Genomic DNA, 12,836 nt, shown 5'->3' with positions numbered 1-12,836 from the left:
GTACGCTGTTTGTAAATGACGTCACAAGTGGAAACAAGATGGCGGCTTTTCACTCGTAACTGGGTTCATCAAAGTGGCGATCTGCCTCGCTGAGGCTCAAGATAATTTTTTTTATCGCGACAGTGGTTAGTTTTTATCAGCACCATAAAGTAAACAAGTTTTCCAAGGCCTCCTAGGGGGCAGCAGCGGTTCGCGTCTTTTCTCGGTCGGAAGCCCCCCCCGGTGTGAAAAAAAAACCGGGGAGGTGAGGAAGCAGTATGGACGGAGCAGAGTACATGTCTTCGGCGGAAAACATGGACCCGACGCTGGCCGAACTTGGGGACGAATTCACGTTGGGCGACATAGACGGTCAGTACTTTTTGGATGGTTCGGTGGCGTTTCCGTAGTCCGCAGTGCGCGTAGTGTATTAGCGGTCCTTACGTCGGAATGAACTGTTTTGTTATCTGAAGCCAGTCGGGCTCAGAAATTGGATGCTGGAGGACCACTGGATGTCTTTTTATACGCACAAGTAAAAATCTGTGACACAAAATTCAACTTCTATATCCTTTGGAGAAATATACATTAAATAAATAATCTATTATTATTATTATAATAATAATCCTAATAATAATGTATATTAAAGCTTAATGTAATTATTTGACAGCTGTTCCAGTGATACTAAGCTCCTATTTGGTGTTTTTTCTATTTTAAATGTCTTAATTCATCATATTGCGTCATTTGTCACTTTTGAGTTATATAAAATTAAGGACAAAATGGACAAACTATGTGTTTGACTCATGAGTTTATTACTTTTAAAGGTGTGTAACACGATCGCAACTTTCTTGCCATAACCCACAATGTTTTTTTTGTGGATAACACTGTGTTCCCTGCAATGAAACATTCAGTTTCACCACTTGGCAGAATATGAAAGGCTGAGGCTTTAGGAGTGGAATTGGCAGACAAAGATCATTGGATCCCAATTAGAGAGGAATTTTCTCAGTTTGAATGGTCTGTTGATGGTTTGACTGTCTGCTGTTCACCATATTTTCACACCATGAAAGGACTTGGCCGATATAGTCAACTGTCATTTATTTCATTTATAACAGGTTTTGCACAACTGCATGAGAGCTTTATTAATCCTAATAATGCATTCAAACATATCTAGTGGTCCCCCCCCCCCGTGGAGTCATGTTCCTGTACATTTGGATCAGCGACGTCCTGCTGGGCTGGTGAATGGCCTTAAACGAATGCACAGATGGGAATATAGAGACATTTGGAGTCGACCCCATTGCTCCCGAGAGGATGTACTGTTAGTCCTGGTTCTCCCCCTCGTCCTTGTATTGTTCAAGGCTGGGAGCAGCGAGTTCAAGGCTGCAGCGCCCATTATCAAGTGGTCATATTGACACAGATCTTTATCCACGCAGATAGTCCATCCACACACTCTCTTTGTTTCAGAAGGTAAATCATTTTACTCTTGCTCTGCAAGACATATTTTGTTCCCTTCTCATGGTAAAACGATATCCAAAGACTTTGTTTCATTACATTTTTTCTTTATACCTTCAGTTACCTACATATTGCATATTATTAGACTTAGTAGGGTTTTAAAAATGCAATATGTCGTGCTGTTGTATATCAATAAACAGAAGAAAAACATGGGCATCAGTGGAATATTTTGTGAATTTCTTATCATTTATTGTGTGTGTGTGTGTGTGTGTGTGTGTGTATCTAGTAAAATATTGTTTATTTGAAGCTGGAAAGTTTAGTTTTTCTCCTGCAGCAGATGTGAATGTGATGTATTTGGTTTTGATTTAAACAAACCTTTACCTTTAAACACTAACCTTTTTTAACAAAAAAAAATCAATTTCACATTAAGTCATTACCAGTTTACAAAGCCATTAGTATCATTGTTAGTTTGTAGATGGTTGGAACTGGACTCTGAGCCTTACAACCAAAGATTCCCAGTGTCCACTCTCCATGGACATTCCACACTTCCCTGCTGAGACTGGGTTTCTTTTTTTAAATGTCTGCTAACACAACATGGTGAGTCGTGGGTAGTGGATATTGAGTTGTTTTTTTGCTCATCTATGCATTGCACTTAACTTTTTCTATTTGAAAATTTTCATATGGTTGTGACTTTAAATTTGTACCATTTCATTGATTTAAATATTCCCACTGAAACTGATTTTAAAAAACACTCCAGGAGTTGTTTTGTTCTGGTTACTTCTCTCACCTCATGTGGTGGTTAATTACCATGTTATAATATGCATTAATGGTGCTTATTGCTTCATGCTACTGGCTTTGTTGGCTTCACTCAAGGACACTCTGTAACAAGTGTTAATCATCTACAGTCACCATCAGTCAGTGGGAGAAAACGGGATGGAACTAGTTCCAAGGAGCCTTGCTGTGCTGGGAGTGGGTGGTGCTGAGATGCTGGTGAAAACCAGGGCGTGGTCACATTTTTCTCAATTCTACATTTTTCTAAACCTGTTGAACATGAAAAAATAGATATTGTTGATTGTAAGATGTACGTATTTGACATTTGAACAGTCACAATGGGCCCCAAAGCTTACAAGGATTATTTTTAATTTTTATGAAATGTTTTCTTTTTAACAGAAATGCTGCAATTTGTCAGCAACCAGGTTGGAGACTTTCCGGACCTTTTTGAGGACCAAATGGGTACAGGGTCTCTACAGAACGGGGTGGTTATGACCCCATGCCAGCCAGCCCCAGTCCCTCAGAACACTCAAACTCCCCAAACCCTCCCAACCACACCAGGCATTTTCCAGAGCACCCCTGGCATGACCCTCACCTCAGCGCCAACGCCCCAGGCGCTTCCCCTCACACCACCCCACGCGCCTTTGCAAATGGTTGCAGGGGGGCAGCACCATGTCCGCACCCAGCCGCTGCTCCAGCCTCGGCCCCAGCAGCAGGCAGTGCAGCAGATCCAGCCCCAGCCGGCGATGCAGCCCATTCAAGTGCAGACACAGACATTGGCCCTGCAGACGCAGACCTTCCCAGTGCAGACGCAGACCTTAGCGGTGCAAACACACAACCAGACGCTTCCTGTGCACACGCAGGCGCAGACGGTGATGATCACCCCAGGAGCTGCCCAGTCACGTTTTATTCAGAACCCAGTCATTTGCCATCAGAGCCCCACCACCAGCTTCCAGGGTGAGTTTAATAATTAGACTGTTGGTCGGTGATTTCCCCTTCTGTCTATAGTCTTTAAAATATTGATTATAGATTACTTAAAATAATAATAATATTATTATTAAGTTGACCAATACTGTTCCTAACCAGAGACCACTAAGAGAGAGCAAGAGTTGTAAATGAGACAAAGGTTTAAACCCGTGTGTCTGTGTGTGATACAACTGTAGCAAGGCATACCGTGACTTTAAACATAACCAAATGTGCCGGATCACAATATTCCCATCAGAAATCCTCTCTCTTCAATGAAGAGAGAGGTCATGGATACACTGAATATAAATACCACCAACATAGTTTTATGGGTTTATTTGTATGATTTATTACTAGTTTAATAACTCTTGTTAATAACTCTTCATTAATTCAATAAACCCTAAAATCCAAATATACCATCTTTTGTGATATGTGACTGTATATTGTTTGGAATCTCTTGTACGATTCTATATTGTGGATAATTTTACACTAATGATGACAGCAGTTTTTAACGGACCAACAGGAAAATAGACATAAATGGGGGGAAAAAGCATTTGTTATCACTAGCTGTAGATTGGACAGTGACTGTGGGTTCTATCTCCCACAATAGTTTTGCAGCCACAGGTGCAGAGCATTGTGACATCGCCACAGGTTCAGCCAATGGCCATCCAGCACCAACGTGTTCTAACTTCGACCGGACAGACGATCCAAACCCTCTCCACAGCACCTGCCACTGTACACACTGTGCCACAGCAAGTGCAGGTCCCAGTGAGTGTCCATTTGTATAAACTGCTGCAAGAGTGTAAATAGGTCTTGCTACTTTTGTAAAATATAACATACATGCCACTTTTTTGTGATACAGCATGCATTTATCTTACAATGGTTGTTAATTTTTGTATTTTTTAAAAATCAGGTTTTGGTCCATCAGCCTCAGATTTTAAAGACAGACTCTCTGGTGCTGACTACTCTGAAACCTGATGGGACCCAGGTTCTGCCCACTGTACAGAACCCTGCAGGCATCACCACCCTGACCACCCCCATCCAGACGACAGCATTGCAGGTGCCGGTATGGACCTCATATCCTCGGCGGAGTTCAGGACCACTGTAGTCCTGAGAGATTCTGGTTCACATCGTTTCTTCTTCATACGCAGACGCTGATGGGCAGCAACATTCTGACTACTGTCATGATGGGAGGTGCTGACAAGCTCCCGATCAAGCAGCTGTCAACAGGAAGTACCCATAGTGCTTTGGCAAACAGGACTGGGATTGAACAGGGAACAGTGGTGACTGTGGGCCCGGGGGGTGGGCTGAAGGAGGGTGAGCGACGAACCACCCACAACATCATAGAGAAGAGGTACCGCTCCTCCATCAATGACAAGATCCTGGAGCTGCGGGATCTGGTCATGGGTAACGATGCAAAGGTGAGCCCCCAGATACAAACTGGGATGTTTAAGTTTTAAAATCTCGTCCTCCGCCTCCACTTCAATTGGGTCTTGTCTTTCACATTGTCCAGATGCATAAGTCAGGTGTGCTGCGCAAGGCCATCGACTACATCAAGTATCTGCAGCAGGTCAACCACAAACTACGGCAGGAGAACCTGACACTCAAGATGGCCAATCAGAAGAACAGTGCGTACACGGCAGTTTTAAAAGGTTCCAGAGTGCTGTGTTCGCCACGTTAGATCCATGTGCATTAAAAAACAACCTGTTTTCCTTTCTCAGAGTCAGTTGTTCTGACCGAAGACGTGGAGATGAAGCCGGAGCTGCAGATGATGTCGCCACCGGCGTCTGATTCAGGCTCTGGCTCGCCCCCCCAGTTCTCCCCATACTGCATTGACTCTGAGCCCAGTAGTCCCCTACTGGATCATGAACAGGTACCACGGCCACTATTCATATCTAAACTACAAGTTCCTTCAATATCCACACAATGCAGTTCAAGTAAAAGGAAGGTTGTATCAGAGTAACGGGTAATAAAACGGCCATAAAACTTCATCAAAACTTAAACGTTTTGTACCTTTATGTCTGCCATATTATTGCTTATCATAATCAAGCAGATGGCTGTTTCATCTTCCATTGGTGATGAATAAAAAAACGTTTTTAAATAAATGTCATCTGTAAAAATACTGTTCTGTCATTTTCAGCACCCTTGTCTAAAAAGAGAATATACCTTCATTTAACTCCTTTTTTGTTTTAAGCCCCAGTGCCTCATTGTCCTTCACAGCTCAGCTCCAGTGCAGCTGACTCAGCCCATGAAGGGCTTGATCTTTTGCTGAAGTTTTGAATGGGGTGTTAGCCTGGGCATAAAAGCATTTGAAATGTGTAGAGCAGGCCCACATAACCTTAGTGATGTAATTCATACACTGGCATGGTGAGAAACATGGGAGGAAAAAACATTGTCTGAATCCAAGCAAATATTATCAAATTTTAGTCTTCACACTGTCTCTGTTTTTTTTTTTTGTTGTTCTCAAAGGTGAAGAATGAGCCAGACTCCCCCTCCACTGTTGGAGTGATGGACCGGTCTCGCCTCCTCCTTTGTGCCCTCACCTTCCTCTGCCTCTCCCTCAACCCCCTACCCTCCCTCTTGGGCTCAGAGGCCCAGTTTGGACCTGGTTGGGCACCAGACCAGTCTGGTCATGGGTCAGCCAGGACCCTTGTGTGGTTCCCCAGTCAGTCTGAGAACTTTGGTGAGTTTGCTGTTTTTTCAGCTTTACCAGCTTTAACTATAGAGAATTGCTTATTTTACAGGTATATATCTACATGTTTTTTTAAATGTGTTTGTTGTGTGTCTCTCTTGACAGCATCCTGGTTATGGTATCTGTTGCCGTGGGTGATGGTGTGGGTGCTGAGTGGGGTTGGTGCAGTTTGGGGGTGTGTCCGTGTGCTTTACTTGTGGGAGCCGGTCACACCCCTCCACTCCCCTAAATCTGTGTCGTTCTGGAGACATCGCAAGCAGGCTGATCTACACCTGTACAGGGTGAGCATTGCAGCCACTAGTGTGTACTTTGCCCTCTCCTTTGATCTTGTCTCATCCATGTTTCTCTTTTAACCATCTATTGGTTTGATTTTGTTTGACCTCTGACCTCATTGTTTTGCTGTCAGGGTGATTATGCAGCTGCAGTCATCAGTTTGAAGACCTGCCTGTCGACTTTGTCCAGAGCTCTGCCCACCACAGGGCTGGACCTAGCCTGCTCTCTGTCCTGGAATCTGATTCGCTACTGTCTGCATCGGCCCACCCCTTTAGGCTGGCTTGTTCGGCAAATTGCTGGAAGACATGAGGGGGAGGAGTCTCAGACCAGTGCTCGGGATGCGGCTCTGGTCTATCACCAGCTCAGTCAGCTTCAGCTCACAGGTAACCATGGCAACTGAGCATGTCTTGCTCAAATGGGACATGGGACATTTGCACCATGCAGTTTGGATTCTCAGAACAGATTTTCCTGTGCATTTGTGGCCTGGAGATTTCCCTTCATAATGAACATTCAGTGTTATTTGAGAATGGCCAAAGAGTTGCTAAGCAAATCAGACTTGCTCCTCCCTCAAGGCTTTTTGTGATGGTTGTGCTGATGGTTGGAGAAAATAAAAATGTCTCTTCAGCAGAAATTGATCCCTCCAGAGAGAAAAGTTTCAGCCCTTATTTTCTGCTGTAGATTTGAATACAATACTTTTATAAAAACTATTTTGTTTTCTAGAAACAATGTCTTTTTAGGTTTACTTGAATGTTTTTTTTTTTGTATGGAACTGGATGAAAAGGATTTTTTCAAGTTTAGTACCACATACCATTTCAAAATTATCATATCTGTTCATTTGTCACGGTCACTCACACTGTGCTTTCTCTCTCATGCATCACTGCAGGTAAAGTGGTAGAGCGCAGCAGCATGTGGGCTCTGTCTCTCTCTCTGAGTGCAGTCAATCTGAGTGAAAGTGCCCAGGGAAAAATGCCAGCTGCCCAGCTGGCACAGATCTATGTCACCGCTGCCACCGCTCTCCGCTCCGTGCTGGGACACCACCTCACCTGCCTGCCTGTGAGGATCATTATTTGACCTGATTTTTCCTCGACCAACTTAACCCCATAGTTTCTGCTGTTGATTCCATGATTGATAATTATTGCTACTAGTGATTGTTGAATTGGTGTGGTGTGTGAGTAACAAACTCACATATTAACAAGAAGACACTTAATCCTTAGTGTCCTTAGGGGGACTGTCCCTCTAACTTCTGACTATTAGGTGCTCTGGATAAGGGCGTCTGGATAATGCTGTAAAGATAAATGAATTGGGTCATTTTATACATTTTCATTGGTCATCTTTAAAAAAAAATAATGCAGGGATATCAAGGCTTCATTGTGTTCCACAGGGCTACCTGTTGAGTTGTGCTGAGAGCATTGCCAGCCAATCAGACATCAAGCCGCTCCCAGACTGCCTGCGCTGGCTCTTCACCCCATTGGGCAGACAATTCTTCCTCAGCTGTGATTGGTCTGTGAAGTCTGAAAAGCGAGAGGGTGTTTATACTTCCCGAAGGGACCAAGGTAAGGGAGGCTGCTCCGTGCAGGAAGTGTTCATTCTTTGAGCCGCAACTCATGCTCTGCCATCCCCAGCCGACCCGCTTGCCCAGCTACACCGCTGTTTCTGTGAGAAGCTGCTAGAAAGAGCCGTGCACTCGCTCATCCAGCCTCATACAGAATCTGAGGCCAGTAAACGCAAGGATGACTCTGGGTAAGAGACATTCCTGTCTGTGCTTTCTTGGATTATTGACCTGGGCCGTCCATCACTAGTTGGGTAGTAGCCTAGTGGGTACCACACTCGCCTATGAACCAGAAGACCCAGGTTCAAATCCCAATTACTACCATTGTGTCCATGAGCAAGACACTTAACCCCAGGGGGGGATTGTCCCTGTAACTACTGATTGTAAGTTGCTCTGGATAAGGGTGTCTGATAAATGCTGTAAATGTAAATGTATTCCACTCACAGAGAGTTCTCCAGCTCGCTCACATTCCTCCAGCTGTTGAACAGCTGCACAGAAGAATCCAACTCCCCTTCAACTTCCTTCCCTGCTTTGTCCAATCAGAGCACAGGCCCAGGTACTTGCCCATCTTGCATGGACTATTTTTTTTTTCTTTTTTAGTAATTTAATTAGATTTTATCTTTATTTATGCATCAGGATTTAATGATGTTTTGGTAGAAATACTTAAGTACATTGAAAATATATGACCTATTTTTTTTGCCTTTTGTGCTGGCCAGTGGGAGACCCTGTTTGCCGCTGGTGGGCGTTGGTTCTGAAGGCCGCTGTTCACTGGCTGCAGGGGGATGATGGTGCAGTAAGGTCACTCTTATCCGAGGCTGAGCGCATGCCCAGAGCCCTTCACACTCTAGAGTATGTAGTCGACCCTGAATTCCTGAGAAGTGTGCATGTAGGGTATGCATAGAGAGAGAATGATAAGAATGTTTTTTTTTTGCTCTCTTTACCTGCAGTCACCCTTTGCCTAAGTCCCTGCTCCAACTGTGTAAGGCAGTCCAGCTCAGCCTGATCCCTCAGAAGTGTGATGGTGTTGTGGCCTGTCTGACCCACTGCGATCGTTCCAGTGCCTACCTGCGTGCCAGCATCTCTGTGCCCCTCGCCCAGACCTCCAGCTGGCTCCACAAGGTAACAAGTTCACAGTGCATTTTCCCAAACATTGAAAAGTATAACTTTATGATCAATAGTATTAGGAAATGTCTTGGAAAAAAAATTTGTACGACCTTGGGTATGTCACTGGGTGGTTGGGGGTGGCTGTGGTGCATTGTAGTTGCATTGCATGATGCTGCAGCCCAGTGCAATGTGTCTGCAGTGCAGTACAGAGGCCCTCCAAAACTCTGCCCTGGCCTGCGACACCCACAGCTTCCCCCAAAACGAATTGGTTTTGAGTCCAACACACCGTGTTACTGTTGTGACTGGACATGCTGAGCGAGGTCTGCAATTCTCTCCATAGGGTGTGGAGCTATTGGTGTGTGACCTCTTGCTTACTCTGAGGACCAGCATTTGGCAGAGAGGAGGCGGATCCAATGGGGAGTCAGGCCCCACCCTTGGCTCTCAGTTAGCGGGCTTCCAGAGGGACTTGAGCTCCTTGCGCAAGCTGTGCCAGTGCTACAGACAGGCTCAGCACAAGGTTCCCATGTGTTTTATTCGTTCTGGAGATCAGACATATGTTGAATGTGTATGTGAGGGGATGGGTGACTGTATTTTCTCTGTATGTTGCTCTCAGGTGTTTCTTCATGAGACCACAGTTAGGCTGATGGCAGGAGCGAGCCCCACCCGCACCCATCAGCTGCTTGAGCACAGTCTGAGACGCAGAGCACACAATGCTGGTGATGGGACAGGTAAAGAACAACTCATTCAATTATTTAGCCATTTATTGAGATCAGATTTTTTTTTAAACCAGAGGCATGTCTCCCGCTCTCTTGTTCAAATCAGATGGTGACTGTGTCCTTGGTGAACGGGAGCGAGCTCATGCCATTCTTCTCGCGTGCCGGCACCTCCCCCTACCCCTCCTTACTCCTCCAGGGCACCGTGCCCGTTTGCTGGCCGAGGCCAAGCGCACCCTGGAGCGGGTCGGTGACCGGCGATCTGTCCAGGACTGCCAGCAGATCCTCCTGCGCTTGGGTGGGGGTACCACCATTGCTGCGTCCTGATCTTCCACAGATGCCCCACCCAGAGCCTCTATGTTCTCCACAGGGGGTGTGGAAATATTATGCATAACCTCCCCAGATTCAAGAACAACCGTCAAGTGTGCAGGATGGTGAACCGCTCAAAAGACACTTCTCAGATCAGTAATGTTTGCATTTGGAAGCTTCCCATTTTTAAAATTTTGCTGCCTTTATATATTTTGGGCCAATATAACCATAAACACATGTTTATAAATGTGTTTATTCTGATTACCATTTGATTAGCTTAACCTGGTCAGACTTAAGAAGCCTGTACAGAGACTAGTCTTTCTGTGGGCTTAAGAAAGTGTTGATACACTGGAAAACATATCAGCACGGTAAGAAGGGTCAGGTTCAGGAGGTAATAGGACAGAAAAATACAAATCTTTGATTCTCCTAGGTCAACTGTCCTCACAGATACAATGAAATAGGCCACATTTGCAATGAGACCAGTGAAGCAGGTCGCCGCACCCCCACAATTGATTATATAGCCTTTGGATTTGCATGGTTCTGCAGAGGATGAGGCTCAGCCGGTAGAGTCTGTAAGACAAGTTATAGAGCTAATTTACACAGGTGTATGTACCCAAGATACTTACCACCCCGCAGTACATCTTGCAAAAAAAAAACAGAACATGTGTGTAGGACTGATGAATAACTGGGGACACAGGCAATATAGAAACAACAAAAAAACGAAGGTCTTTCTGCAGCACCATGTTAATTGGAAACTGGTAAGTGCGATGTGAGGGACCTCACAGCACAGTGTGTGTAGTGTCTTTTTCATACCTACCTCATTACTACACAATACCAGAAATCCAGAGAGAATTTAGGAAATGCCCAATTTGGTGGGAAGAGTGAGATATGTTATTAATTCACTTGAAATAGTGAATTAGTTCTGACTGGATACTATTGCAAGCTCTCAGCAGAGTCAAAGTCAAAGATAGAACTTGTGACACATAAACACACACACTGAAATGTAATTGTGTGCTTGTATATATGCTGTATATATATCTGTTTAGAGACCAAAGTCATCGTTCGCAGTATAAACTACACATGAAGGAAGAGTAGGTTCATGAAAAATGTAAATTAAAAAAAAAAAAGATGTGTATCAATAAATAAATAAAGGTGAATTGGAGTGGATCATAGCTTTTGGCTTTAATGCTCTCAATGTACAGATCATCATCTGGGTCCACATGAGTGGTGTAGTCAAGAGTTTTAGTAAATCCGGCACACGTGGCACCTTCAAGTGAAACTTCACACCAATCAGCTTGGTTTTACAAGAACACAAGAAGCCCTGGAGAGAAGCATGTGTGTTGGCTTTATGGTGTGTAAAAAAAATCAAGCTTAATGGCCTTGTAACTGATCATTTTATCACGTTCCCCACTTGTGTTTCCTTTTCAAAGAGTTTTATTGCGTGCTTATACACTGATTCGTTTTAATCTCATGTTAGATCATTTATCAATGTCAGTGTTCCTGTTTTGTTATTTAAAGGACTATAAATGTCTTGCTGGTAGTGAGAGTTTTTTTTTTTGTGTGTGTGTGTGTGTGTGTGTGTGTGTGTGTCCTGCATTTTTTTTCTTACTGTTTTGTAATATGTTTCAGTATGGGGCACCAGCCATGGAAATTCTTCACCTTTTGTGGGCTTGTTCTTAATATATATTGTACTGAATTAGGAATCAGTGTTTAGTGTATGGATTTGAACATGGTTGACTCTCAATGATCAATCATTCAACAACAACAGTTCTTCAATTAGATGCTGCAAAATTGAACTTGTCATTGAGAACAATTTAATCTAGCTGGCGTTCTCAGGTTTTATTTTCTTCTAAAGATTGCTTTTATTATTATTAAGACTTCTGTCGATCATCCCTCTGTGTGTTCCTGTCTTTTTTTTTCAGGGTTTGTTTTATTTTTTAATAAAAGCAGGTGATGGTGGATGGACATTTGCTTCATGAGCATTATTTAATGACTGGGCACATAGTGTTAAATAATAACACAGGTACTTTTACAATATGTTTTACAATATATGCAGTAAAGGCCAAAACACATATTTTAATTCAATGTATTTTGACCATTTATGTTGGTAGATTCTCACTGAAAGCATCAAAACTATGAATGAACACATGTGGAGTTATTTACTTCACAAAAGTGGAGATCTGGCCTCCACAGTCACCGGACCTGAACCCAGTCAAGATGGTTTGGGGTGAGCTGGACCGCAGAGTGAAGGCAAAGGGGCCAACAAGTGCTAAACACCTCTGGGAACTCTGCTGGAAAACCATTTCATGTCACGACCTCTTGAAGCTCATCGAGAGAATGCCAAGAGTGTTCAAAGCAGTAATCAGAGCAAAGGGCGGCTATTTTGAAGAAACTAGAATATAAAACATGTTTTCAGTTATTTCACCATTTTTTGTTAAGTACATAACTCCACATAAGATAAGATAACTTAAGATAAACCTTTATTAGTCCCACAAGTGGGAAATTGCACTTGTCACGGCAGAAAGTGTGTTCATTCATAGTTTTGATGCCTTCAGTGAGAATTTTTACAATGTAAATGATAATAATGTGTGTTTTTCTCCCCTGACTACGTTTACTAGCAATGAGACCGCATAAGCTCTCTCATTGTGTTACTAATGGTTTTATTTAAAATTCAACACATTCTTTTTTTTTTTCGTCTAGACACTTGGGGCAGTGGTGGCCTAGCGGTTAAGGAAGCAGCCCCATAATCAGAAGGTTGCCCTGATCCGCCAAAGTGTCACTGAGGTGGCACTGAGCAAATCACCGTCCCCACACACTGCTCCCCATGCGCCTGTCCCTGTGCGCCCACTGCTCACAAAGGGCGATGGGTTAAATGCAGAGGACAAATTTCACTGTGTGCACCGTGTGCTGTGCTGCTTTATATCACAAGTGACAATCACTTCACTTCACATGTTTCCCAAATGTCCATACTTCGTAGAAACGCACGTTGTTTTTTTTGAAGAAAGGGGAAATAAAATGGTCACTGAAACACGGGGCAATA

The 12,836-nt window shown here is 43.8% G+C and overlaps 1 protein-coding gene across 2 annotated transcripts; it reads left to right on the top strand.

Annotated features, from left to right (window-relative positions):
• The first annotated feature begins 19 nt into the window (after positions 1–19).
• srebf2 (sterol regulatory element binding transcription factor 2) lies at positions 20–10,958 on the top strand. Of its 2 annotated transcripts, none has more exons than XM_028987460.1 (19): positions 20–348; positions 2,593–3,150; positions 3,767–3,924; positions 4,070–4,216; positions 4,308–4,577; positions 4,670–4,784; positions 4,878–5,029; positions 5,626–5,839; positions 5,954–6,129; positions 6,255–6,504; positions 7,005–7,174; positions 7,503–7,674; positions 7,744–7,861; positions 8,117–8,226; positions 8,387–8,519; positions 8,618–8,789; positions 9,115–9,291; positions 9,388–9,502; positions 9,597–10,958. In XM_028987460.1, exons 1-19 carry the CDS (start codon positions 258–260, stop codon positions 9,812–9,814), a joined length of 3,516 nt encoding a protein of 1,171 aa, XP_028843293.1. In that variant the 5' UTR covers positions 20–257; the 3' UTR covers positions 9,815–10,958. The 2 variants fall into 2 exon arrangements, with proteins under 2 accessions (XP_028843293.1, XP_028843292.1); XM_028987459.1 differs by having other exon boundaries at positions 4,070–4,222.
• Positions 10,959–12,836: the final 1,878 nt, after the last annotated feature.

This window comes from Denticeps clupeoides, chromosome 7 (genome assembly GCF_900700375.1).
Source record: "Denticeps clupeoides chromosome 7, fDenClu1.1, whole genome shotgun sequence".
Classification (NCBI taxonomy): Eukaryota; Metazoa; Chordata; class Actinopteri; order Clupeiformes; family Denticipitidae; genus Denticeps; species Denticeps clupeoides.
Note: the sequence above shows the minus strand (reverse complement) of the source record. Positions and strands in the feature narration are given on the sequence as shown.

Excerpts from the sequence above, each read along its gene's own strand:
- srebf2 (XM_028987459.1), top strand. The coding sequence starts at position 258 with ATGGACGGAGCAGAGTACATGTCTTCGGCGGAAAACATGGACCCGACG. Across the intron at positions 3,925-4,069 it reads CACAGCAAGTGCAGGTCCCA|GTTTTGGTCCATCAGCCTCA; the intron begins GTGAGTGTCCAT and ends TTTAAAAATCAG. Across the intron at positions 7,675-7,743 it reads TACTTCCCGAAGGGACCAAG|CCGACCCGCTTGCCCAGCTA; the intron begins GTAAGGGAGGCT and ends TGCCATCCCCAG.